General features: G+C 35.0%; 9 protein-coding genes across 9 annotated transcripts; 4 read left to right on the forward strand and 5 right to left on the reverse strand.

Annotated features, from left to right (window-relative positions):
• Window positions 1–724: 724 nt before the first annotated feature.
• Window positions 725–4,030, reverse strand: SAPINGB_P004695 (uncharacterized protein; the record flags this gene model as incomplete). The annotated part of the gene is made up of 2 exons (XM_031999410.1): window positions 725–2,188; window positions 2,237–4,030. 2 exons carry the CDS (start codon window positions 4,028–4,030, stop codon window positions 725–727), a joined length of 3,258 nt encoding a protein of 1,085 aa, XP_031855301.1.
• Window positions 4,031–9,078: 5,048 nt separating this feature from the next.
• On the reverse strand, window positions 9,079–10,437 carry SAPINGB_P004696 (uncharacterized protein; the record flags this gene model as incomplete). The annotated part of the gene is made up of 2 exons (XM_031999411.1): window positions 9,079–10,173; window positions 10,225–10,437. 2 exons carry the CDS (start codon window positions 10,435–10,437, stop codon window positions 9,079–9,081), a joined length of 1,308 nt encoding a protein of 435 aa, XP_031855302.1.
• Window positions 10,438–11,299: 862 nt separating this feature from the next.
• SAPINGB_P004697 (uncharacterized protein) lies at window positions 11,300–12,454 on the forward strand (the record flags this gene model as incomplete). Its single annotated transcript, XM_031999412.1, has 1 exon — window positions 11,300–12,454. The coding sequence occupies one exon, from the start codon at window positions 11,300–11,302 to the stop codon at window positions 12,452–12,454; it is 1,155 nt and encodes a 384-aa protein (XP_031855303.1).
• A 75-nt stretch (window positions 12,455–12,529) lies between these two features.
• SAPINGB_P004698 (uncharacterized protein) lies at window positions 12,530–14,279 on the reverse strand (the record flags this gene model as incomplete). The annotated part of the gene is made up of 2 exons (XM_031999413.1): window positions 12,530–13,502; window positions 13,552–14,279. 2 exons carry the CDS (start codon window positions 14,277–14,279, stop codon window positions 12,530–12,532), a joined length of 1,701 nt encoding a protein of 566 aa, XP_031855304.1.
• Window positions 14,280–16,358: 2,079 nt separating this feature from the next.
• Window positions 16,359–17,282, reverse strand: SAPINGB_P004699 (uncharacterized protein; the record flags this gene model as incomplete). The annotated part of the gene is made up of 1 exon (XM_031999414.1): window positions 16,359–17,282. One exon carries the CDS (start codon window positions 17,280–17,282, stop codon window positions 16,359–16,361), a length of 924 nt encoding a protein of 307 aa, XP_031855305.1.
• Window positions 17,283–17,590: 308 nt separating this feature from the next.
• On the forward strand, window positions 17,591–20,717 carry SAPINGB_P004700 (uncharacterized protein; the record flags this gene model as incomplete). Its single annotated transcript, XM_031999415.1, has 4 exons — window positions 17,591–17,613; window positions 17,663–17,820; window positions 17,871–17,929; window positions 17,979–20,717. The coding sequence occupies 4 exons, from the start codon at window positions 17,591–17,593 to the stop codon at window positions 20,715–20,717; spliced, it is 2,979 nt and encodes a 992-aa protein (XP_031855306.1).
• A 169-nt stretch (window positions 20,718–20,886) lies between these two features.
• Window positions 20,887–21,702, forward strand: SAPINGB_P004701 (uncharacterized protein; the record flags this gene model as incomplete). Its single annotated transcript, XM_031999416.1, has 1 exon — window positions 20,887–21,702. The coding sequence occupies one exon, from the start codon at window positions 20,887–20,889 to the stop codon at window positions 21,700–21,702; it is 816 nt and encodes a 271-aa protein (XP_031855307.1).
• A 69-nt stretch (window positions 21,703–21,771) lies between these two features.
• On the reverse strand, window positions 21,772–23,388 carry SAPINGB_P004702 (uncharacterized protein; the record flags this gene model as incomplete). The annotated part of the gene is made up of 6 exons (XM_031999417.1): window positions 21,772–22,756; window positions 22,819–22,846; window positions 22,913–22,967; window positions 23,022–23,090; window positions 23,153–23,159; window positions 23,213–23,388. The coding sequence occupies 6 exons, from the start codon at window positions 23,386–23,388 to the stop codon at window positions 21,772–21,774; spliced, it is 1,320 nt and encodes a 439-aa protein (XP_031855308.1).
• A 960-nt stretch (window positions 23,389–24,348) lies between these two features.
• SAPINGB_P004703 (uncharacterized protein) lies at window positions 24,349–25,803 on the forward strand (the record flags this gene model as incomplete). The annotated part of the gene is made up of 1 exon (XM_031999418.1): window positions 24,349–25,803. The coding sequence occupies one exon, from the start codon at window positions 24,349–24,351 to the stop codon at window positions 25,801–25,803; it is 1,455 nt and encodes a 484-aa protein (XP_031855309.1).
• Between the last annotated feature and the right edge of the window lie 325 nt (window positions 25,804–26,128).

The following is a 26,128-nucleotide window of genomic DNA, read 5'->3' on the forward strand; positions in this document are numbered from 1 at the left end:
AAAACTTGTTATCTCTTTTTCCTTGTTCCTTCCACCCCCCTCTTCGATTATCGTTTATGATGATACCACTAAAAGTCATGTTTATGACCACGACAAGCTAAACAAACCAATGAAAGTGTTTAAATGATTGAGAAAATGCCGGTTCCATTATATTTTTGATAAATCTTCAATTAATATCACACTTCTTAATCATTTTTACCTTTTATTTTGATATTATTAGCAATGAGTTATGAAATTTCTATATGTTCTTTAAGCCACTTTTTTTTGTTCTTTTTTTTTATGATGGCGTTTCTTTTATGTAATTTTTAGTTTTATTTAACCAATTGAAAATAAAAAAATTTATCAAAAAATAGGGCTTGCTTCGAGTATAATAATTATTTTTTGAATCACGATGGATAAAAGTTTTTTTTCAGGTCAATTCTTCATTCCTGAAGTGAAAGCTTACTACTCTTATTGTTTACATCAGCTGTCAACATATTTTTCAAGTTACAAATAATTGTAACATAGCTAAAGATTAATTTTCCAACCATCTTTCTCAACAACTAACAATTGGCTGTCCAAACAAACATTGGAAATACTTTAAGTACTTCAAGTACTACAAATCTTTTAAATTTCAATTTTTTTTTTATTTTTCAAGTTATATTAATAAAAACACAAATGCTAAAAAATGAAATGACACAAACTTCTATATTAAACACAAAAAAACAAAGAGCACAAAAACTGCTTATTTCTTGGCAGCCCCGATAATGACAGTCTGATGCTCCATTGTGTTTTGTCTTGAAAGAGATGCATACTTTGCAAATGGAGAATTCTCCAAATCGTCTTGAGGATTTTTGACCTTTTCTGCGTTGCGTCTGTAATAAATGCGCTTAAAATACTTGTAAGACTCGGCGCCAATCATGAAAATAAAGATTGATGCAACACTGATACCCCATTCCCATCCAATAGGACCATGCTTGAAAACATCCTTATTAATGACCGGAATGTAAATCAATGGAGGAGCAGAAACAAATCCAAGAATAACAGACCAAAACAAAAACTGATTGCTCCACAAGTCTCTAAACACTTGAGTGTATGGTGTATCAGTTTCAGGGTGCATTCTAAAGAGTGATCGTCTCATGTCAATAACTTCCCAAGCAAGAAGTAACAGACACCAAGTCATAGTCAAGAATGAAGCAGAACGACCACGGAACACATGCTCGCATACGTCAGTGTACTTGTTATTACAGTTCTTGCCCAAAACATCTTTGCCAGTTCCATCCTTGTAAACAACAACGACAAACGAAAAGATACAGACACCAGCAATCCAGAAACCGTAAACAAGCATATCGACAATGACCTCCCAAGTAAAAACACCAGCTTTGGGATCAACAGGAGGACGTTCCATAATATCCGGTGCTGCAGCTTCAACACCAAGACCCATAGCAGGGAAAGAAGAAGTGATCATAATAACCCAAAGAACTTCAACCGGAGAAAGAGGGAAAACAGAAATTCCATCCTCATCCTGGAAAACAAGACCAATGAGCAAAAACAAAGCTTGAGCAATATTACCAGCGAGCAAGTGCAAAACAAACTTTTGAATGTTTGCAGCCATACGACGACCTTCTTCAACCGCATTCAGAATCGAAGCAAAGTTATCGTCCGACAAGACAATATCAGAAGCATCCTTAGCAACATCAGAACCAGCAATACCCATGGCAATACCAACATCAGCACGTTTCAAAGAAGGAGAGTCGTTAACACCATCACCGGTCATGGCACAGAAAGCCTTGCGTCTATGGAGTGCATCAATCATGCGGACCTTTGTTTGAGGGGCACAACGGGCAATAACAAGAGGCAAAACAGGAAGTGCATCAATTTCATCATCAGAAAGTGAATCAAATTGGTGAGCAGTCATGACCATAACTTTAACAACATCTTCTGGATAATGGTACAAATTGTGAGGAAGAATTCCAACTTCCTGAGCAATGGATTTGGCAGTACCGGGATGGTCACCTGTAAGCATGTGAACATTAATACCAGCCTTGTGACACAACTTGACAGCACCAGCAGATTCAATACGGGGAGGATCGTAAATACCAATGAGTCCAAGGAAGTGAAGATCTTTTTCCAGGTTTCCACGTTCCAACTCCTTCCAGTCTGTATTTTCAGGACCATCATAAAGCTTTCTAGAAAATGACAAAACGCGCTATTATAAAAGTTAGTCATAAGAAAAAAAAAAAAGAAATTTACATACCAGACCTTGCTTAGCAAGGGCATCCATATTTTTCAGGACAAATTCCTTATCCTCTTCAGTAAGAGGAGAAATTCCATTTTCGTCAGGGTTAGAGCCACCATACCAAGTAGAGCAGCAGTTCAAAACACGTTCCACCGCACCTTTGGTAAAGATGTGGGTAAGACCAGTAGCGTTTTCCTTGTAAACAGCTGTCATGCGCTTAATGGAGGAGTCAAAGGGGTATTCAGCAAGATGAGAAAATTTTGGACTATCACCTTCAGTCCACTTAGGTCTCTGCCAATCCATTCTGTGTGTAAAGACTTGAATAGCAATTTCAGTAGGGTCACCGTTAGCTTTCCAAATGTGGGCTCCACTTTCGTCAATTTCATAGTGGACTTTGGCAATGTTAGCAAGAGAAGCAACATCAAGCCATTCAGTGAATTTCTTAGAGAAAGGTTCCGGGATGTTCTGGTGAATATCATCTTCAGAGCCGTCTTCAAAAGGTGTGTTTGGCGAAAAGGTAACCTGACCGATTGTTGGGTTGAAAGCCTCAGTAGAGTTAACAACTTGGTAGGTACCAACAGTGGGAATCCAAACCTTGCGTCCAACCATCTTACCTTGCGTTAAGGTACCAGTCTTATCAGAGCAAATGTCATTAACAGCACCAAGAGCTTCAAGAGAGTCAAGTTTACGAACAATAACATTACGGCTAACCATAATCTTAGTTCCAACGGCCATAGTAATAGTAAGGACAACTACAAGAGAGGCAGGAATCATAGAAAGAGCAACAGCAATGGCGTAGATAGCAACTTCCTTGTTAACTTTAAATTTTTGGGCAGCCATAACAACAATTGCAAAGACAACAGCGACACCAAACAGAAAAATAGCAAGCTGAGCAAGCTTTCTGTGGAGAGGGGTGCCGACATTAACACCAAGGAAGGCACCAATTGCATCTTTAACAGTTCCGACAAAAGCACCAACATAATCACGCTTGCGGGCCTTGCCAAACTCGTCGCGCTTGACAGGGCGAAAACCTTTATTTTGGGAGCGGAGGGACATAGCAATGACACCAATTTCCGTATGCATACCAGTACTTGTACAAATACCAATTGCACGGCCCTTGGTAACAATTGACGAAGAATAGGCCATATTGATACGGTCTCCAACACCACATTCAAGAGGAAAAATTGGAATTTGCTCTTTGGCAACAGGAAGCGACTCACCAGTAAGAAGAGCCTCGTCAGTTTCAAAGTTCATAGAATCAATGACTCTAAAGTCCGAAGGGATAGTGTCACCAACTTTGACACTAATCAGATCTCCAGGAACAACCTCAATTGAAGGAATAGTTTCATCGGTACCATTACGAATGACTCTGGCTGTTGGAGAAGAAAGAGATCGGAGAGAGTCCATGGTTTTTTCAGCATTGTACTCTTGGATAAAACCAACAACCACATTAATGCCAATAACACCGGCGATAACTCCACCGGCAATCCAATCTTTAATACCAAATGAGATGGCCATTGAAATCACAAGAACTAGAATCATAGCGTTGCATACTTGCCGTAAAAATACCTTGATCATAGAGACACCTTCACCCTGGTCAAGCTGGTTAGGACCATAGATTTCTAGTCTTTTCTTGGCTTCGTCGTGAGTAATACCACTAGTAGTATTTGTCTCAAACGCACTGGCTGCTTGTTCAATGGTGAGAGTCCATGGTGCGTTTTTGACATCCATTCCGGCATTTTCACTACCGGACATGTATGATGGGTCCATTGAAAGTGTGTGGACCACAGGATTTTTCTTTTCAAAATCCATTGTGATTTAGATTGTAAAAGACTTATTGAATATTATGAAATTTATGAAATTTATGCGATTAGTTGTAAATCTAAATATAAGTAAAGAACCAGCTAGGCTTATATTGGATATGTGAATAAAGATTCAAGATAAAGAGAAAATGAAAAATATAAATACAAAATCTCTTAAATTAGGGGATATCAGGCTATATTTATAATTTTTCTGACAAGAAAAAATGCCATGAAATAAAAAATGTTTATCTACAAGGATTACTGATATTCAAACAGTGGCGTTTAACCTTTTTTTTTTTATTTTTTTTTTTTTTGCCAAGACCCCAAGTAAAGTGTGCCGAGCACAACAACGACAATCAAAACTGCGACAGTATATTTGGCTGCATGCTGGTTGAAGTGCTGCTTAAGATGCTGCAACCGCTCGTTGATGGTGATTTCAATTGGTGATGGCAGTGGAAGATTGAGCTGGGCTGAATGAGGGGAAGGGTGTGTTGTTTGGTGCCAAGCTGGAAGGCCAAAGGGAGCGTATAAAAGGAACTATGGGAGCGAAATACTTAAAAGAAGAAATGGTTTTAGATTCAGATATCATGATTGAAATTACTATTGAAAGTTTTTGAGTCTTTAGGAGGTCGGGTGGTAAAAGGTCTGGCTTGAGTTTCAGGAACCGTTATTTTCAACAAGCCTGGGATCAGGATATGTTGAGAAATTGAATGGAGGAGTAGTTCGTGATTTTGGGAGATTTTGTCAAATGAGCTACCCACATGGTACCCACTGGGTACCAAAGTACCTGGGTACCTAGATCGGGCATCTATAAACGTAAGTTGACTCCTCCTGCTAGCAACGCCCAGGCTTGGAACTATGAGTTGTGAAGAAACTTTAAGAGATCCAAAATATCATCGAGAAAAAAAAAGATAAGAACAGGAACTGAAAAAAAAAGATTTCAAAATTTGTTTTTTTTTTTTTTTTTCAACAAATCTTTGACAGTTACCAAACCTCCATTATGATAATTATCATAGCATCCTGGGACCGTCATGCCTAATTTAAAGATAAGTTTAGCTTTTAAGTCATGGAGCCTTGCAACTAGTTTCTCCGCACTTGAATAACACATGACCATATTGCTCCGTAGAGGTACCGAAACAAAGGTACCATTCGGCACAGTCAGCCACTATCAGCTCCGGAATTATTCTTCTACTTCTATGCTTGAAAGTTGCTTTTATCTTTCTTTCTTTCAAAATTATACTTTTTTTTCCCCGCCAAATTTTTTTCTATGCCCTGATTCTTTAAAATGTACATATGTATAAGAAGAAAAAAAAAATACTAAGATGATGTATTCTAACAACTGACTAAGCTATGGTACTTGCTAGTCGTACCACCCAAGAAACTTAAAATTGCTTCCGAAAAAAGAAATGTGATTGCTTTATCAAAAAAAAAAGGTCATGTGGACATTTTACGGTATTCTATGAAAAATTGAAAAGTTGAAAAGAATTTCACTCAAAAAACGTTTGAAAGTCACAATAATAAGGGGGGAAAATTTTTTCAAAAATTCAAAAATCAGTAAATATATTCCTCAATTTTTTTTCTTTGAAAAAAATCAAGAAATTTATTTAGTGATTTTTATATAAATAGGTTCCATCAACTTCTTTCATATCCCTAATTGGAAATAAGGATGAAAAGGCTTGTGAGTAAAAAATAGTCAAGTTTGGTGATTTCTCGCTCACAAGCCTTTTCAAAAGATTAGCTCATGGGCTCTTAAACTTTAATACAATCCTGGAAACTAAAATAAAAATTTCTTGTTTTGATAAAAATTTTAGCCAAAATTTTTTTACTCATGATTGAGATCATTATGCTCACTTAATAATTCATTGACCTCATGAAACTAATTTACAACAATATATAAAATATAAACATTATAATTTATTAAAGAAAAAGTTCAATTTATATTTTCTAATCGAGGTTCAATGAAAATTTGTTTAATCTGAATATTTGTGGTGATTATTTTTCTTACTATTAATGTTGCCAAGATCTTACGTATTACTCAAAGAAATTTAGTGAAGGAGCTCTAAAAAAGTCTCAAGTGAACCGAATAATTATTTATTCCTTCCTATTGCAAACGCTTTTAAAAAAAAAAAAATGTTTTGTTAATCAGTTGAAATTGTTTTTAAACATTGGTCGAGTGAAAACAGGCATAACAAATGCGGTAACTAATTACAATTAAAATAAAAAGTAGAAGCAAAAGTAAAGATAAAGATAAAGGTAAAAAGTAAAAGTAAAAGTTGAAGATAAAAAAAAAAATAAGGTTCTGAGGCTCGAAGTGACGATAATTTTTTTTAAAAAAAACCGTTATATGTTACAACTAAAACAATAAAAAAGTGTCGGTTGTACATATGCTGTATCCATATTGAAATCGCTTCCTCAGTGTCATGTTATGAGGTTCTTTTTAAATCATTGGATTAGAGCAACCCTTTATTATTTCTTTTTTAATTTTTTTTTAAAAAAAATGCCAATATATTTTTAATATAAAAAATTAAAAAAAAAACAATGAAAGCACAAGTTTTGCTTAGAAATTTTTTTTTTAGAAAAAGGCGTTATAATTTTGTGTGGCTGTATCAAAGAATAATGAAACGGTCAAAGATCATAAGAGAAAAAAGAAAAGGAAAAAAAAAGAAAAAGAATAAGAATAAGAAAAAGAATTTGAGTTTACTGAAAACAATGGCAATTAAACATTTCCGAAAGATGGGCTAGAATAGAATCATTTGAATACATTTTAAATTTCGATTTCAAACCTATTTGAAGTGTTTAATAAATCAAATATGCCATTTTTCAAGTTCATGTTCGGTTATTTCTTTTAGCTAGTTTTTTTTCAGATGATAGGCTTACAAGTAACTGACAGCTTTATAATCTACAAACTGGCCCGTGATATGATTATTATCTAAGTGGCTTATTATTTTTCAAAAGGTGGATTGTGAATACAATTCTTAATAATAATATCAAATTATTCTTTGGCAGGTTTTTGTCTTCACGAAAATTTCACATTATTCGACTCTTTTCAAATAGCAAAATTAGAATTTTTCAATTCTAAAAAATATTTTTTTGTCTTAAAAATTTTCCCCTCCATGCTTTTTTTTTTTTTTTTTGAAAAATAAATTTAACATCTTAGCCAATCCTGATTTGAAATTTGCCCTCGTGGGGTTTGAAGATGCCGTATGCCTAGCAACGGCTAGTACACTAACTATGAAAAATCTTCACCTATCTTTTTTTTTATACTTTAGATGAGGAGAAAAAGAGGGGTTGAAATTTGAAAACAAAAAAAAAATAGTATTTGGATAGAAATAAATATGAATAGTGTGAACAATATAGATTTTAATGTTCAAAATTGATGTTAACTTATTTCTAAATTTCATGTTATAGTAGAGTTGCAAAAAGATGGATATTGCTACAATTTAAGGGGTACAGGTTTAAACTAAACCCACGAAAATAAAAACCGTCAACTAGGCTTACTAGGCTTACTAAGCTTACTAAGACATAAACTCTTCAAGCCTCAGTGAAGATATTAAACTCGAACAAAACTACCTTCTGAAATAATTTTTTTTTCTAAATTTATTTTTATTTGTGAAATCATTAAATATACTAGATATACTAGAAAAGGAATTTATGGGCCTCTCTATCACTATGATAGAAGACAACTGTTCTTGATAACTTTGTTATTATAAATAAATATAAAATTAGATCTTGAATATGTCTCTCTTAAAGGTAAATTTATTTAAAAATGCTCAATAATTTAAAGGTTATCAGAAAAACTCAAGATTTAGCTGAGAAGTGACAACACTGCACCAAAATTTGAACTATTGAAATTAAAGATCAAAATCAAAAATAATGTTTTTCATATATCACGTGATACAATACCTAAAACAATTTTGTGCGGCGTTTCAAAATTTACTATGTTGAGAATTTACTTGGGCGTATAGTAAATTTTGAAAAATTCAAGGATCGAAACATCTAAGATATTTGAGATAAAAAAAAAGTATTTCATTTAAAAAGAATATCAATCAAACCTAATAGATCAGCAACTTATTTTGTCACAAAATAATCCTCCTACATAAAATCTAAAGAAGTAATAGTCACGAGAGTACGCTTATTGTTCCATTGTTCTAAATGATTTGATATCTCCACAATAGGGGGTTTGCCAAAACAATCTCAATCTATTGTTAAAAAAATCTGCTAATTTATAATTACAAAGCGACAACCTGTATAATTGCTGCAGCACTCTCCGTAGCAGCATTATGTTGAGCAGTCATTTTTTCGGCATTAAAAAAGAAAGGAAAAAAAAAGCAGGACATAATTGCTTGGCTGGCGTGCTGGCCAAGACCATACTGAGTTCTGTGAGAAGATATCTCTATTTAAGTTTTTTTTGATAAGAAAAAAAATTAAAAGGGTTAATTCAAGTTTAGACTTCTTGGGAAATACCGGGCACAATAACCAAGACCAGTCTATTTTGCTGATAGGTTTGGCGTGAAAAAAAAGGAAAACAGGCTAAGTAACCATGAAATTCAAAAAATCTGGACAGTTTTTGACTTCATTTTACCGAATTAAGATTGCTACAGATATTAACAACTACTGTTATCGAATATTTTTTAAAAATAAATTCAGCATTCAAGAACAACTCCATTTTTTTTTAAAAAAAAATCAATGACGTAAGTTAGGCTTACTCCTCTTCTTTTATCCTGGTGATACACAGCACTGATTTTCATCAATGATAGAATTAATACTAAATCTTGGCAGAAATTTGATTAAAAAATTTCAAGTGGTATTCTCAAATCAAGTTATCTAGGGTATTTACAAATGATAGAGGTGAATGACCCAAATTTTCCATTTCAATGGTGTTTACTAACGTTTAAACCCTTATCAAGATAAGGAGGAAACCCTTGCCCTATTTTAAGATTTCTTTTTTTTTTTTTCAAAAAAAATAATAAGCTAGCTTGCTTAAACCAATCAAATAATGTCCACAATTCATTATATTTATAAACCTAAATACCTAATAAAAAAATGTATACTCTACTGTTAATGAGGGTCAGGCTCACTTGGTGAATCTTCGTGGTCTACTGTTTCTTGCCGGTTAATGAAAAAGAATGATAGACACATAAGCAAAGCACCAACATAATAGAGCCAAGTGCCAAAATGCGATTTAAGAATCATATCGCCAGCTAAAGCTAGGGGAATGGTAGCCGATAGACCAACTGTAACAACGAGTGGAGATGTCAGCAACATTGACATTGCCCAGCAAAAATCTGAAATGATTGTCGAGGCTGCGTTGATGAGCACAATAACCCAGACGTACTCCGTTGGTGGAAGCTCAAACTTTTCCACACCACAATAGTTGAAAATCACAATCATAGGCCATAACAGCAACAGAGTGAATAGTCCAACAAATCCGAAAAAGTGAAACATGTTGATACGCTCGTCATCATCACCTACGCGAACCTTGAGTAATGTTGTATAAAAACCGTAAAGCAGAGCGCTAACCAGTGCCATTGAATTTCCAAGCCAGGCTAATCCTTGAGGATTGTCTGGATTCCCTCCATTTACCGAGTTGCTCGTGCTAATGGATTCTTCTCTATTGATAAGGGCAATTCCCAGAATCGATATGCCTAGTGCGCCTAGTTTCTTAAAGCTGAACTTCTCCACTTTAAAAATGCTCCCTAAAATAAGCGTGAAAATGGAGGAAGTACTAGTTAACAATGTAGAAGAACCTACTGATGTATAGGATAAACTAGCATTCGAAAATAAGTTTGCACAATACCACAGAAAGCAAAACTGAGATGCAAGCTTTGCAGTTTGGGCAACTGTAAATTTAGGCAATTCTGGGGTATTTTGACCTTTTGATCCGCTTGTTTTCTTTTGAAGTGCCGCGGAAGCAGCTTCTAAATCTTGTAGGCTATGTTGACTGTGAGCAGGTGATAGCAACCCTTCTTGTTCTGTTAATGATTGTACTCGTATGTTATATGGGTAATTAGTATGAGTTGTGACTGAACCACGGTGTTTTAGTTTTTCCTTTATCCATCGCCACGCTGATGGAATTATATAAACGGTAAATGTGCCCGTATTTAAGTATGTCACAAAATATGGTTTGCGATAGACTCCAGATTCAAATATTCCCTAAATTTTGTTAAAAACTTTTTTTTTTTTCGCAAATTGATATCAACATACGTTAACCAAAAATCCTGATGCCACCCATAATACTATGACAACAGAAAGTAAAAGCAGACCCAGACGCCATTTACTCTTTAACTGATCAGCCTGTTTCTGTGATGTTAATGGTGAAGCGATATCCGGACTATTGTCTCTGGTTGACTGTGCACTGTTATAACTAGGGGCCGAGGCCGAAGACGATGAAAGTCTATCTTGGGTATTTATATCCATAGTGGAACTTGCTATGATTTTAAATGAAATTTTTTCTTAAAAGCCAAAAAAAAATAGTAGCTTATGAGAAAAAAACGTACGCCTACAAGCTGGCGTTAATAAACAGCAATAATAACTATAGTTTTTACAAAAAAAAAAAACTAATCAAAAGGCAGAAACAAAAAAAAACAAAAAAACAAAAATGAAGAATAGGGAACGAGATGAGCAACAAAGCAGTGTATCTGGAGGTTGTTTTTTTAATTTTTTTTTTAATTTTTTTCTTCCAAATTTGTCTATATCACGTGACTTGATTTAACGAGACCACCTCCGACATTAAACTACTATCGTGAAACCAAGCGATTTATTTATTTATATTTAAAACATAGGAAAGCTGTAAATTTTTTTTTAAAAAAAATATAGAAGTTACATATTTTAAGAATAATTTTTTGAGAGGTATTTTTAAATTTATAATTTCGGGTGTTAAGAGGTTTCTATTTACCGATAACAATTAGCTTATGGTTTCTATCAATGATATTGTTCATATGAATTAAAATATATTTAACATGTTCTTAATACGTTTTTAAAAAGTTTGAAATTAATATTTAAGAGCATATATGCTATATAGATTATTCATTTTAAAATAAAGGTGTCTTGAGGACCCCGGTGGTTTTAAGCACAAAATACCTTTTTAGACTTTGAATAGTGCTGCCATTAACCACGTACATATTTTTGTTACCTGTTCACTTAGTAATAAGCTAAGCTTTATTTCTGCGCCCACCCCTTTTCTCTTCCCCCCTTGCAACATCATACTTTTTTTCTTGTCTGTAATTTAAGTCGCCAACACCTTGATTAATCTTGAAGCATCCCTCTATTGCCGCCAGATATGTCAGACATACTAAAACTTTTGATAATATGCGCTGTCATGGGCATATCATCATATGCTGTTGGCCTTGTTCCTTTATCTTTTCCCTTACCTGCGCCCAAAGTTCGGGCTATCAGCATTCTTGGCTCTGGCATTCTTGTCGGCACTGCACTCGTTGTCATTATACCCGAGGGGATCTCTATGATATATCGTATGGCGTCACATTTAGAAGATTCACATGAACTTCCTACATCCTCAGATATACCGGAAAATGATATGATTCGTCTCACCATTCGTCACGGTGGAACAGATTCTGGTCCTCGTGCCCAAGTCGGCTTAGCTTTGTTGCTCGGATTCATTTTTATGTACATTATCGAAAAACTCTCTTTTCTCATTGCAGCATTTTCAGAGTTATTTTCAGCAATCCTGCCTTCTTCTAGATCTTCCAGCGGCTCTTTTACTTCAATAGATATGTCTACAATTCGAAACAATATATTTGGCGGAATCTCTTCACGTGTTTCTTCCGCTCCAGCAACACCGTCTACTCCGGCAAATCTCGAGGCTGGAAATTCAGTGAGTGGAACCCGGTCTCCTTATAGTCATCATCATCGCACCGACTCTATAATCCAATCTAATGGTACAGATGGGAGTCCGACTCCTGACTCTTCTAACACAAGTTCTACCGCGTTAGGTCTTGTCATCCATGCTATTGCAGATGGTATTGCTCTCGGAGCTAGCATTGCTTCGGGTGATAGCAGCGTTGAAGCCATTGTTTTTCTTGCAATAATGATACATAAAGCTCCCGCTAGTTTTGGTCTTAGTGCAGTTGTTTTGCAAACTGATGGTGTTCAAGGAGCCAAAAGAACTCTAGCTCTTTTTGCAGCTGCGGCTCCCGTTGGTGCTATTCTAACATACTTTATCATAGTATTTCTTGGATCTAGTGATACTGAACTCATCAACTGGTGGACGGGGATATTACTACTGTTTTCCGGTGGAACATTTCTTTACGTGGCTGTTCACGTTATGCAAGAACTTGACCAAGCTCAACACGGAACACACGGTGAACAAGAAATATACCATAGCACAAATACGACTGTTACTGATGGTGCAGATGCTTTATTAGGAATTATTGGCATGCTACTCCCTCTTTTAACTCTTTTTGTTCCAGAAGATTAAAAAATTATATAAACTACATCCAGTTAAAAAAAAAGGCCTAAAATCGCCAATAGAATATCATAATCGCATAATGATTTAAAGAGCAATTGCTTCAGGGTTATCAATCATCCATTGGATCTTATTATTACGGAAATCATCAGTTGTTGTGCCCAATGTCCCAAATCCAATTTCAAGAGTTTTTTTATCGCTGTTTGTGTACTTGGGCCAATTAGAAAGTGAGACACCCACATTTGGATCCAAATGATTAGCAAACGCAATAAAATATTCTTGATATGCACGATATGGGCCCAAATCCAAAAACCACTGCCAAATCAAATCGTTGGCATGAGTTGTACCCAAGTATGGAAGCCCACTAAGTGCTTTCGATAAGTAATTCCATCTAGGTATACTATTATCAGACCACAACAACCGACGACGGTTTGCATGGTAAAGCAAATCAGTTAAGAGCCCCGCAATACGCTTAAACTGAATACCTAATCCTAGACTGTATAGCAGTCCTGTCCCCCATGGAGCTCCCTGGGAAGGGTCTTGAGGATATAAACTCAAAAGCTGACTGCGTTGACTTTCCGTTGATTTAAACAAAAGATTTTGTGCTAAACTTTGAACTTGACTTTCGCTCCACGAACTCCAAGACAGCAAAGCAGCAAATAGTGTTGCTTCATCATTTTGATTACCAATGATATATGGAACTTTGGCAAACTTTCCAGCATCAACAAGTTTATAGGGGATATCTCTTAGTATATTTCCATCAGCTCGCGGACTCCATGTAATAAACATATCCATAACACCAAATCCATCAGCCAACCCCCATGAGTTCATTGCTGCTGAGAGAGTGCTTGTTGATTTACCCCGCAAACAGGTCATGGTATCAGAATCACCAAGATTTGAACATCCAGCAGCATCAGCGAAATGATGATACAATTTTTGAGGACGACTATCAGTAATTGTTTCCATAGGGAGAAGTGAACCACTTTGCATAATTGCTCCACGGAATAGTGGTTTACCATTATAAGTATTATCACCGTCGTACATGGCCATCTGTGCAAAGCTAAAAAACGATTAGAAAAAAGAAGGCAAAATTAGCTAATCATACTTACATGTTCATTCCACCAGCTGATTCACCAAACAGAGTCACTTTATCAGGATCCCCACCAAATTGCGAAATATGTTTTTGAACCCATTGAAGTACTAATCTCTGATCTAACAACGCCGGGTTTCCTTCCCCTTCAGCTTTTACTGCACTCCCACCAAGATATCCAAAGGGACCAAGTCTATGATTAAATGTTACGACCACAACAGGCTGACTAATTCTTTGAGAAGCTTTGACATATTTCCCACCATCATATGTACTTCCAGAACCGAAAATAAAAGCACCTCCAAAAAACCATACCATGACAGGAAGTTTATCACCTGCTTTTGAACCAGCGGGCCGATAAACATTTAGAAACAAGCAATCTTCACTAAGATCAACCATATTTGTCAAACTTTGAACAGGAGAAACTAATTGCTGTAGAGCAGCATTAAGTGGATTCAGAGTAATCAGAGTATTGAGTAAATCTAGAACCCCACTAGGATTAACGCCTAAACAAGTGTGTCCAAAACTTGTTGCTTTAAGCCCATCATATGAATGATTATACTCCACAGGTGCCCTGAACCGCAAGTCACCTAAAGGTGGTTCTGCAAATGGGATACCTTTAAAAGATTCAACTTGAGAATCACCAATACCAGAAATTACTTCATTTGAATTCAATGTTACCTGTGGTGCAGCTATCACATGGTTTAAAGCCAATACGCTTAGCAAAAGAGATGATAATACTAAACGCATAGTTAATATAAAAATGAGTTTGTTGTCAATTTTAAGGAAGGAAGGGATAATGAATAATTATTGGTTTTTAGTATTTTGAAAATTTTTTTAGATTCGAAGGAAATATGGAAGAATTTATACAAAACCGAATTGCTTTTTAACTTTGAATTTTGAGCAATATGATACAAAAATCAATATTGCTAAATTGAGAATACATAAATTAAAGCCGCCTTAATTTTAGGAAACAAGAGTGTTACTTTTTACGGCTTGGATTATTTCAAATTGAATATTTTTAATTTTTAGAAATAAATCTGATCATTTTTGTTAAATAATTATTTTAACGAAGAACTTTAATATATCTATCATGCATAATTACTATATAGTCATTGAAAATAAAATAGGCAACTAATCATAAATTAAACTAACAAACCAACAAAATTCAAATAAAAACAAGAAATTTCAATGATCATCATCGTGATAATATATTATTTTAGCGTGTTTTAAAGATTTAAATGTAATTGAACCGTAACTAAACCCTTTAAATAACTTGGAATTCATCAATCCTCCTTCCTAATTAAGATACTGAAAAAAAAACAAAGAAAAAGTTAGTATGAATCTTTTTTATTGATTGTAACACTCATAGTCAAAATATAGCAGAGTGCAATGTTAATTAAACTGTACTCTGCTTTAGTACATAAAATGACAATAAATGAGTACAGTATATTAATTAATTTACCCAAAAATCAGTTTCTTGCAGGTTTTTATATTGCGTATTGATCTTTGAGTTTCTTAAATTGATACATACCCTGGTCATTTTTACACAACCCCTGACAAAAATAACTTAAAATACGCGAACTCGTATCTCAGCTATTCAACTTACAAGCAATTTGAAGTTAAATGTCAAATTTGAATAAAATACTACCGATCTTCATAAATGAATAAAGCAAAAACCTTAAAATCGTAAATTTAGTTTTTTAAGCTAAAAAAAGTTAAAAAATTGAGAAATGCTCAATTAAGCAAAAATATGGAAATTATTGATAAATAGAATTTTTATAACTTTAAATTGTTATTATTATAAAAATTATTGAAAAATTTCAATAAATTTGGCACTAGTAACTTTTTTCATACTGTAGAGGAACCAATGATGTATGTTGCATAATAATTGCTTATAAATAGCTTGAGAATATTGTAAAATGGGCTATTGGTTGACCTTTTTAACAATTTGACTGATGATAAAAATTTATCCCTGTTGGAAATTGAAATGCTTTAGGTTTTATTTAGTCAAAGATAGAATATCAATATCTAAATAACTTAAAAAGAAGACAATTCTTTAATTTTCAATTCCAAATCAAATAGATTACAAGTTATTTAGAAACAATTTGTCACTAAATTAATGTGCAAAATGTTGAATTGATAGCTAATAATTTGTTAGATTATTAAACATTTTATTGCAATGCAATTGCATTGATCGAGTCCATTTTTTGAAATCACCATATATATAATGATAACTTTAAATTGTATCCTTCCTTTTTTTTTAATATGAAATCTAAGCCTTTTAATAATATTTCCCAATAGCAAAAAAAATGTATACCTTATTTTTAAAGAGAATTTACCATCAAATAATATATATAGTACTTATTTTGGAATTTTCAGCATCAAGGCTTTTATGTTAATGATAAAAAAACTTAAAACTAAAGTTAAATTAAGTTTTAATGTTTACTTACTTTTACAACCTCACACATGAATCGATTACATAAGTGTATAATTCCAATAGTAACTATGCAGTTACATGTTTCTTTAAGTTTAACATGTCGTGAAGAGTGATAAATCAGTTGATGAAACTTAATAAAATAATTATCTTAATGTTTCTATTCGAAATTACTTTAAGCCTATTATCACACTTTTCTCAATAATAGGTTATGTTTAAAAAAAATTGCTCGCAACGAGTATTTTATTGATAAGTTTAATATCATTTAGATTCCTATCAGAAATAGTGATTTTTTTCATTAAAAAAGTAACCAATAACTTTATACACTGTTTGCTTTCTATATTCTATCAATTTTCAATTTTGAAAGCTCTATTATCAAACATTTGGATCTATTATTCTGAAAGGTTTGGACCAACAACATGGAATCGACGATTTTGGTATAATAATGATGATGCCGATTCTGACAACATGATTTCCTTCCGTTCTGATTCAATCAGCTCTTTATTCTCATCTTTTGTTGAATTATTATTTATTTCAACATGTAGTACTCGCGCAACCCAAATTTCATGGTCTTGCACTGAAAATGCCTCATGTTGCGTACAATAAATAACCGCTTTAGCATGCTTATAAACTGGTACATTTAAAAACTCTGATCTCCATGTAGATGTACCCTCGTTCCCACCGTTACGAGTGACACCAGGTGATCTAATGCCTTCAAAAGAAATTAATGGAGATATTGAAGGGTGTGTGAAAGGATTAACGTCACGACCTAGCCCTCCCGCAAATGCACGGCACGATTTTGCAGCAGCTCCGGTTGCAGGAAGAATATTAATAGCAAATATTGGTCTAGTATGTTTGTCATTAGTTTTAAAGGGTCTCATAGAATCAGCTGCATGACTTGGTAATTGGACGTTAAATGTTACTAAAGGTCGAGGTTTGATGGACAATGAAGAAAAGCTAGATACGGTCAATCCTCTAGGATGTGGATAGCTATTAGTATTACTATCTTTAGGACCAGCTGTAGTGATAATGCAAGCGGGAGAAGCTAACAACGACATAGCAGATCGAAACGTTTGTACAAAAGATTCAGAAGTTTCAGCATCACTGTTCTTCTCTACCTGTGACTGTGCATAAGCGATACGACTTGAATGAAAAAACCGAACATTATTAAACTTAACGTTTGCTGAGGCTTTTCGTGAGTTCCTTATTAAATCAGAACCAAGTATTGATTGTTTTTTATTAAATGAAAAATATCGATTAAAGTTTGACGAAAGACAACGACATATTTTAGAAGAAGTGGGCTTTGTGACCGGCATTTTATTTCATAGATTATGGGGATGTTGTAAGATTTCTGGGGAAAAAAAAACGAGTACCTGGAAACAAAAACCGCTGGGCCAAAAACCACTCTGCGGTTTTTTTTGCAACAATAATTTTTCAGTAACAAATCTTTGTAACAACGGGAATATGTAGTCGTGATGATATTTACCCGTAGCTTTTGCATCCCATCCAAAAATTTTAATGTTGTGATGGATTTGTGTGAGCAGACACTAAATTTTTATTGACGCGTCTGAGACCAAAAATCAAAAATCGCGTTTAGCTATCTGCGGTTGATAGGAAATAAGCAATGGACGAAGATCTTTATGACGAGTGAGTTAACTTATTATTGAAGTTTGGATTTTTCTAACTGTCTAAAAAGGTTTGGCAATTATATTGGACCCGCTGAAGACGAAGACGACGAGCAGGTCCAAGAGTCCTATGTGGGCAACTCTGACCATGCTGATGACGAATATCGCCACCAAACCCCTGATCAAGGTCTTGAAGAATCAGATAACATTGAACAAGAAGAAAATAATGGTATGGCTATTTTAAATATGCACGATTACTTTGCTCTAACTCTTATATAGAACCCTCGATGGCGGTGGTATTACACGAGGATAAGCGATATTATCCTACAACTGAGGAGGTATGAATGCCTGTACACTAAAATGAAAAATTTCTAATTTTATATCTAGGTATATGGCGAAGGCGTAGAAACTCTTCTACAAGAGCATGATGCTCAAGATCTTTCAGAACCCATAATTGCCCCTATAAATACAACTACCTATATTCGCGAAGAGAAAAACGCACCAGAAATTAAATACTCTTGGGAATGGCAAGCGAGTTTAATGAACCTTCCTGATCATATACGAAATGTGGCGCTTGTTGGAAATATTCATCACGGAAAAACGTCGTTCCTAGATTTACTAATCAACGAAACACATGTTCTTCCTGTCAGAGACCGGTCAAAGCAAAATGAACAGTTAAGATACACTGACACACATGTATTGGAACAGGAGCGTGGCGTAACTATCAAGGTCTCACCAATGTCTCTGGTTTTGAAAAATTCCAAAGGAAAGTCTTTTCTAGTAAATGTTATGGATACCCCTGGCCATTCGAATTTTTTAGATGAGGTTTCCGTTGCTTCTCGTTATGTCGATGGTTTTGTTCTTGTTGTTGACGTTCTTGAAGGCTTATTGACTTCTACTGAACAAATAATTTCTCATGCTATTCGGGAAGGTCTGCCTCTTATTTTAGTCGTCAACAAAATTGATCGTTTAATTTTAGAACTAAAATTACCTCCTAACGAAGCCTTTTACAAAATTCGCTATTGCATTGACCAGGTTAATAATTTCATAAACAAAGTTTCGCCTTTTAAAAACGGCAAATATTCTCCATTATCACCTATTACCGGAAATGTTGTTTTTGCTTCATCAACATGCAATTTTATGTTTTCACTTTACACTTTTGCATTAAAATACAAGGAAAATTCACCAGAAATAGACGCAAAAGCATTTGCAAAAAGACTTTGGGGTGATATATTTTATAACAGGGTGACTCGCAAATTTACCAAAAATCACCAAGCGAAAGATTCTAAAAGGTCTTTTGAGCATTTTATTCTTGAACCTCTTTACAAAATATTTACCCACACCTTAGAAGAAGAAAAGGAAGGATTAGAAGAGACCCTTGCAAAGCTTAATATTTCATTAAAACCAGCAACATATCGATTAGATGTTAAGCCTCTTCTCCAAACAATATGCTCCTTGTTTTTTGGAGATTCTTCAGCATTTGTTAACGCATTGTGCGAACACATTCCAGCTCCATCTCAAGGTGGTTCTTCAAGAATTGTCCAAAATTATTATACAGGCCCAAAAGATGGAATAGAAATTGAAGCTATGGAAAAAAGTGATTCAGAGGGACCATTAGTGGTTCATATTGCCAAATTAATCAGTACACCTAATGCTTCTGGATTTTATGCTTTGGGTAGAGTCATGAGTGGTACGTTAAACAAGGGTGTACCTGTATCTGTTCTGGGCGAAAACTATTCTTCTTACGATACAGAGGATATGCAAGAATGTGTTGTATCTGATTTATGGATTTATCAGTCAAGATATAAAGTTCCTGTTGATGGTGTCCCTGCTGGAAACTGGGCTTTAATTGGTGGAGTCGATCCTTCAATAGTCAAAGTTGCAACTATTTTCATGACCAATCAGTTCCCCGAAGAGGGAATGCATATATTTAGTCCCATTAAATATATCGGTCAACCCGTTTTTAAAGTTGCGGTCGAACCCTTTAATCCTTCTGAACTTCCAAAATTGTTAGACGGGTTGAGAAACATTCGCAAAAGTTACAGTGTTGTCCAAACTAAGGCAGAAGAATCAGGAGAGCATGTTATTATTGGAACGGGAGAGTTATATATGGATTGTATTCTTTACGATTTACGAAATCTTCATACTAATATCCAAATTAAAGTATCAGATCCTGTTGCCAAGTTTGCTGAAACTTGCTTAGAAACTTCTGCTATTCGGGCATATACTGAGACACCCAACAAGCATAATAAAATAACTGTTATTGCTGAACCGTTAGATCCAGATATTGCTGCTGATATAGAAAAGGGCATTGTTCAAATGGCTGGTGCAAATGGTTGGACATCTAAAAAAGTTGCGAAATTTTTTCAAGAAAAATATAATTGGGACGCTATGTCTGCACTTTCAATTTGGGATTTTGGACCGGAATCTGCAAAAGAAAACATTTTGCAAGATGACACACTTCCTGATGAAGTTGACAAGAAGGCTATGAAAGCCATCCGTGAATCTGTCAAGCAAGGCTTCAAATGGGCTATGAGAGATGGCCCATTATGTGATGAACCGATTCTTAACGTTAAGTTTAAAATTATAGAGGCCGAACTTTCAGAAGACCCCAGTCAGAGAAATAGCAGTCAAATAATATCTACTGCTCGTCGAGCGTGCTATTCTGCCTTTTTATTGGCATCGCCTCGACTAATGGAACCTCTCTATTTTTTCGAGATTATCGTTAATTACGATTCCGTCAATTTTATTAAGTCAATTGTCGATCGACGTCGTGGTCATGTGGATATGGATAAGCCAATTTCGGGAACCCCATTAAGAATAATTACTGGTGATATTCCAGTTATTGATAGCGTGGGATTTGAGACTGATATCAGAGTGGTCACTCAGGGAAGTGCTTTTATTAGCGCTCTTGTATTTTACAAATGGAGTATTGTTCCAGGAGATCCTTTAGATAAGTCACAAATTTTCAGACCATTAGAGGTGTCTCCTACGTTTGCCATGGCACGGGAATTTGTAGTCAAGACTAGACGCAGAAAGGGTTTGAGTGATGAACCAACTATCACAAAATACCTTGATGAATCTCTTCTGGAATCACTAAAAGAAACAGGTCTTTTAGATGAGTAATTTAGATCTCTAGAAATATATAAAAATTAATTAATATGTCGCTTACATATCATGAATTTCCATAGATCATGTTTCTTAAGCCAGAAAAAAAGATCTAATCACGTGACAATTATTTAAAAAAAAAATTTTTTGAAGCGATTTGAAATGAACTTTTCCTTAAATAATAACAATGTCCAACATCACTAAGACTTATGAAGAAAGAGCAGCAGTTCACAAAAGCCATACTGCTAAGAGACTTCTCACCTTGATGGCAGAGAAGAAAACTAATCTCTGTGCTTCTTTGGATGTCACTACTACTGCTGAACTTTTGCGACTAGCTGATATTCTTGGACCTTATATTTCTTTAGTCAAAACACATATTGATATTGTTTCTGATTTTTCATATGAAGGAACAATTGTTCCTCTTGTCGAACTTTCTAAGAAGCACAATTTTTTGATTTTTGAGGATAGAAAGTTTGCTGATATTGGCTCTACTGTTAAGGCCCAATATAGCTCAGGTGTTTACAAGATTGTTCAATGGGCTGATATTACTAATGCCCACTCCGTTCCCGGTGAAGGAATCATTAGTGGTTTAAGAGAAGCTGCTCATGAATATATTGAAGCCAATGGCAATAAAACTGACCGAGGCTTGATTATGCTTGCCGAGCTTTCATCTAAGGGCTCTTTGGCAGTTGGAGAATATACTGCACAGACAGTTGCCATGGCTCGCCGAAACCTCGATTTTGTTTTTGGCTTTATTGCTCAAAACCGAATGGAAGAAGGTGAAGGAGAAGATTTGTTAATTTTGACTCCTGGTGTTGGGTTGGACGACAAGGGTGACGGCCTTGGACAACAGTACCGTACTGTTGATACTGTAATTAAGGGCGGCTCAGATGTCATTATTGTCGGTCGTGGTCTTTTTGGAAAGGGTAGAGACCCTCAAGCTGAAGGCAAGAGATACAGAGATGCTGGTTGGGCCGCCTATGAGGCCCGTGTTTTTAAATAGATTAAAGTATATTTGAATTTTTATGGGACCAATAATTACTGAAAAAAAGCACATTGTATCTATCATATTCTATGTAAAGCCTGGATCAGTCAAACTATTATCCGGAGTAGCATATCGCAAACGCATTATTTCAAAAACAACAAGGCCGATACTTGTTGATGGCATAGTGGCTAACGTTGAACGAATAAATCCACCATAAAGCCATCTTCCCCAGTGACCATTGCAGTCACGGACAACAATCCTATGAATTTGCTGAAATGTATGTATGTAACCTTTTGAATATAATCTCAAAAATGAATGAGGAGGAATGATAAAATCTATAAGAATCTTTTTATAGTCAATTGGTTTATGAGTTTTGTTTGTAAATTGTTGCTTAAGGAAAATAAAGAGGTTTTTAGTTGTTTCTGGGGTAGCTGATTTAATTGTGGGTTTAGCTTTTTGTAAATCTTGTTTCTTTTTTAGTTCTTTTTGCTGCCTAGCAATATCATCTAATGCTTCTAATCGCATAAGATAAAGCTTTTGGATTTTACCTAAAGGGTAGTGAACAAATTGAACTGCTATTGCAGACATAGCTCCGGCAAACAAAATAAAAGATGGGTATAAAGCTCTTGTAGCTTTTTTAGGATCACCGTCATGAAAGAAATTAACATACGTGCGATACCAAGGACCTTTGATTGTTTCAAAAGTACTAAAAAACAAACCGAAACCAAGAGACTCTTTGATAAAAGAAATCGAATACCCAGAAAAAACACCACGAGGTCCAATTTCTTTTAACTTCGCCCAACCGTAAGTCCACATTGTTTTATATTCTGAATTCAATAGTTCGGATGCAGAGAATCTTGTAACTATAGCGTCAATTGGCGCTGCTGCTAAACTTTGCATTGTTCCTGCAACCGCACCAGCACAAAAGGAATCAACCATGACAGATGAAGTATAATGTCCTGGTAAACGAGAAATTCCTGTTTCTTTATAATGCTGAATGTCATCATGTTCTTGTGATTTTTGAATAAGCGTAAGCGTTGTTAGATAAGATGAATATAAAACAAGTCCTACACTTTATATTATGTTAGCCAAAAATAAAATAAAAGAAATTAAAAAAAAATTAATAAAACTTACGCAGAATTTGCAATAAGAGGAGGAAGAACTACAAAATATTGTTAGCAAAAAGTTAAGATGTTTGTTTTGTTTACAATGGTTCTGATCTACCTACCATGATTTGGAATAAAGCTCCAGCCATATTGTTTCACTGCATGTGCCAAAAGAGCCTAACAATCGTTAGATATAAAGGAAGATAAAAACAATCATAAATTTGAACTTACAGGGCCTGAATGAGTGAATATGCTCCAGGGTTTCTCCTTATAGATCGGATTGACAGCACGAGGAATTGCCTATTATTGTATTATTAGACATGTGATACTTTTTTAAGTTAAAAGAGCATGAGCTTACGAACCAAATAGCTAAACATTAAAAAGTTAGTGATTGCTTTAACACTTGTTATCGCTCAACATACTCAACTCGAGTTGGCCGAAACAACTTAACTGGTACCCGGACATAAAATGTAAAAAGCTGAGAAGCCAACGCACGAAGACCTGCTGTAGTGGCTCCCACAATTCGTGATGATGCTAATGTATTATGGATTTCATCTTTGTCCATAGAAGATCCCACGAGTTGAGAGGCAGACTTCATGGTCGCTTAAATGATCCTGAGTTAAATTTTGTTCCAATATATCTGGATTGAAACGCCATCGAACAGAAGATTTAGTGTACCACCTGCTTTGATTAGAGAAGTGCGTACGAGCAATTTTTTTTGGCCGCACCGCCAATAAATTAACCACAATTTATCCAATCACGTGCATTTAATTGAATTGACCGCATAATTATGTAATCATAATCTGTTTTGATTGTATGTGATGTAAATAACTGGTTAAGTTGAAATTAACATCAATTACGTTATAACGTACTTTTAATTACAATTCAAGTTTGAAGCCTTTATTAAGGTTGACTAAAAATTTAAACTGATTGGCAATTGCAGAGTCTTTATTAGAAGACCATTAAAATATATATTACAATTTTGTAAAACCAAGGCGCATATCTTAAAGATTGAGATCTTTTTTTTTTTTTTTTTTTTTTTTGCAACTGTCAAATTTCAAAAGCTATTGTTTTGTGGTAAGGCTCATATACCTGTAACGGTTCATTCAAACATCTTAAATCTATTTAGGGTTATTCGGAAATCGGGTAAATTTTTTTTTTTATAAGCAAGATTTACTTAGCCTTGCAGTGACTGTCATAGAAGTTGTCGAGTCGCTGCAGTTTTAGAACAGACTCGCAATCCTAGACTCTGAGCCATGACATTGCCTCTAACACTAGAAGGTGGCAGAGCCACGTTAGCCGTCTCGTTGACTTGTATGATAATTTTTTTTTTCTTTTTTTGTATTTAATAAACTTAGTTCTTGTCAAGTATTATTTATTGTGATGAGGCACTACGAAAAGTTTATTACGTATCTCATCTTTTATTGTCATATACACTAGCCGCTTCATTTAGCCAAATAAATATCGGTCTTCCCCCGCCATTTTTAAAATTTCATTTTCTTCTTCCTTCCATTAACTTTTATTACTTTCATTCATCACAATCAAATTCAAAACAAAAATGTCTTATCCAGGAGGTGGACATAGAACATATGGGGGCTACGACCCAAACTCTTATCAAAATTATAACAATGATGGAGGCTATGGTAACAACCAAGGCGGCTACAGCAATAATCAAGGTTATAACCAGCAGAATTTTGGCTACAATCAAAACGGATATGGTGGAGGTGGATACGATAATTATGGAGGACCTCCACCGGGACCTCCTCCAGGACCTCCACCTAATCAGGGGTATGGTGGACCCCTAGGACCTCCTTCAGGGCCTCCTCCTAGCTACGGGAATGACTATGGAGGTGGCTATGGAGGTGGTTATGGAGGTGGATTCGGAGGCAATAATAATAATTATAATACTAACGGCAATAGTTATGGAGGGAATAACGGGGGATTTGACGACTACAATAATAGAGAATACAATCAAGGTGGCTGGGGTGCTCCAGGAGGTTATGACAATGCTAATTTTGGAGGCAATTATTCTACAACAAATATGCGATTCCAAGCACCTCCAACTCAAGGTCAATCTTTTGGTGTTAGTGGTATGCAAAACTATATGTATTCACAATGTAACGGCCGCCGAAAAGCCTTGTTAATTGGTATTAATTACTTTCGACAAAAATCTGAGCTCAAGGGCTGCATTAATGACGTTAAAAACATTCGCAACTTTTTGGCTCAAAGATATGGATATAAACAAGAAGACATGGTTATTCTTACAGATGATCAGTCTAACTCTCAGTCTATTCCCACAAAAGCTAACATTATCAGAGCTTGCCAATGGTTAGTGAGGGATGCCAGGCCAAATGATTCACTTTTTTTCCATTATTCAGGGCATGGTGGCCAAGAAAAAGATTTAGATGGAGATGAAGACGATGGATATGACGAATGCATTTATCCTGTTGACTATGCAACTCAAGGCTCTATTGTCGATGATCTTCTTCACAATATTCTTGTTAAGTCTTTGCCTCCCGGTGCTCGTCTCACGGCATTGATGGATTGCTGTCACTCGGCTACTGCACTTGATTTACCTTATGTTTATTCAACAAAGGGTACTTTAAAAGAGCCTAACCTGTTAAAAGATACAGGCAAAAATGTATTTAGCGCTTTTTCCAGTTATGCTACCGGTGATATTGGTGGCGTAGTAAGCTCTGTTAGCGGTGCTATCGGTCGGCTTACAAAAGGAAACAAGGGTTATGAAAAGACTAAGCAAACTAAGACATCACCAGCAGATGTCATTATGTTTTCTGGCTGCAAGGACAGTCAAACTTCTGCCGATAGTTTTGAAGATGGTTCTGCAACCGGTGCTATGTCCCATGCTTTTATTCAAGTTATGTCAAATAATCCTAACCAAAGTTATTTGTCATTATTAAATAACATGCGTGATGTACTTGCTGGAAAGTATGACCAAAAGCCGCAATTAAGTTGCTCTCATCCTTTAGATTGTAATCTTAAATTCATTATGTAAATTTTGTTGACTAGTTATGAAACGGATATGCTAGTAATAGTAAAAACTTATTTAAACAACTAATATTTTGGAACCTTTTGAAAAAAAAATAATTATTTAATTATTTATAATTAATTCAATATATTGTGCTATATAAAATACCTAAATTTAAAATTTGGAAATTGAGAATTTATTAAATTCTTTTGTTGATGCCATCATACAATCAAGACTAAATAAGTTGAGGTTTCATTGAAAATTAGGATTTAAAATTTTACATTCTTACCTTAGGTTAAGTTAAACTTAGAGTAGAAATCCTAATATTTGAACTAATCATTAACTCATGTTT

Source organism: Magnusiomyces paraingens (assembly GCF_902498895.1).
Source record: "Magnusiomyces paraingens strain CBS 517.90 genome assembly, contig: contig3, whole genome shotgun sequence".
Taxonomy (NCBI): domain Eukaryota; kingdom Fungi; phylum Ascomycota; class Dipodascomycetes; order Dipodascales; family Dipodascaceae; genus Magnusiomyces; species Magnusiomyces paraingens.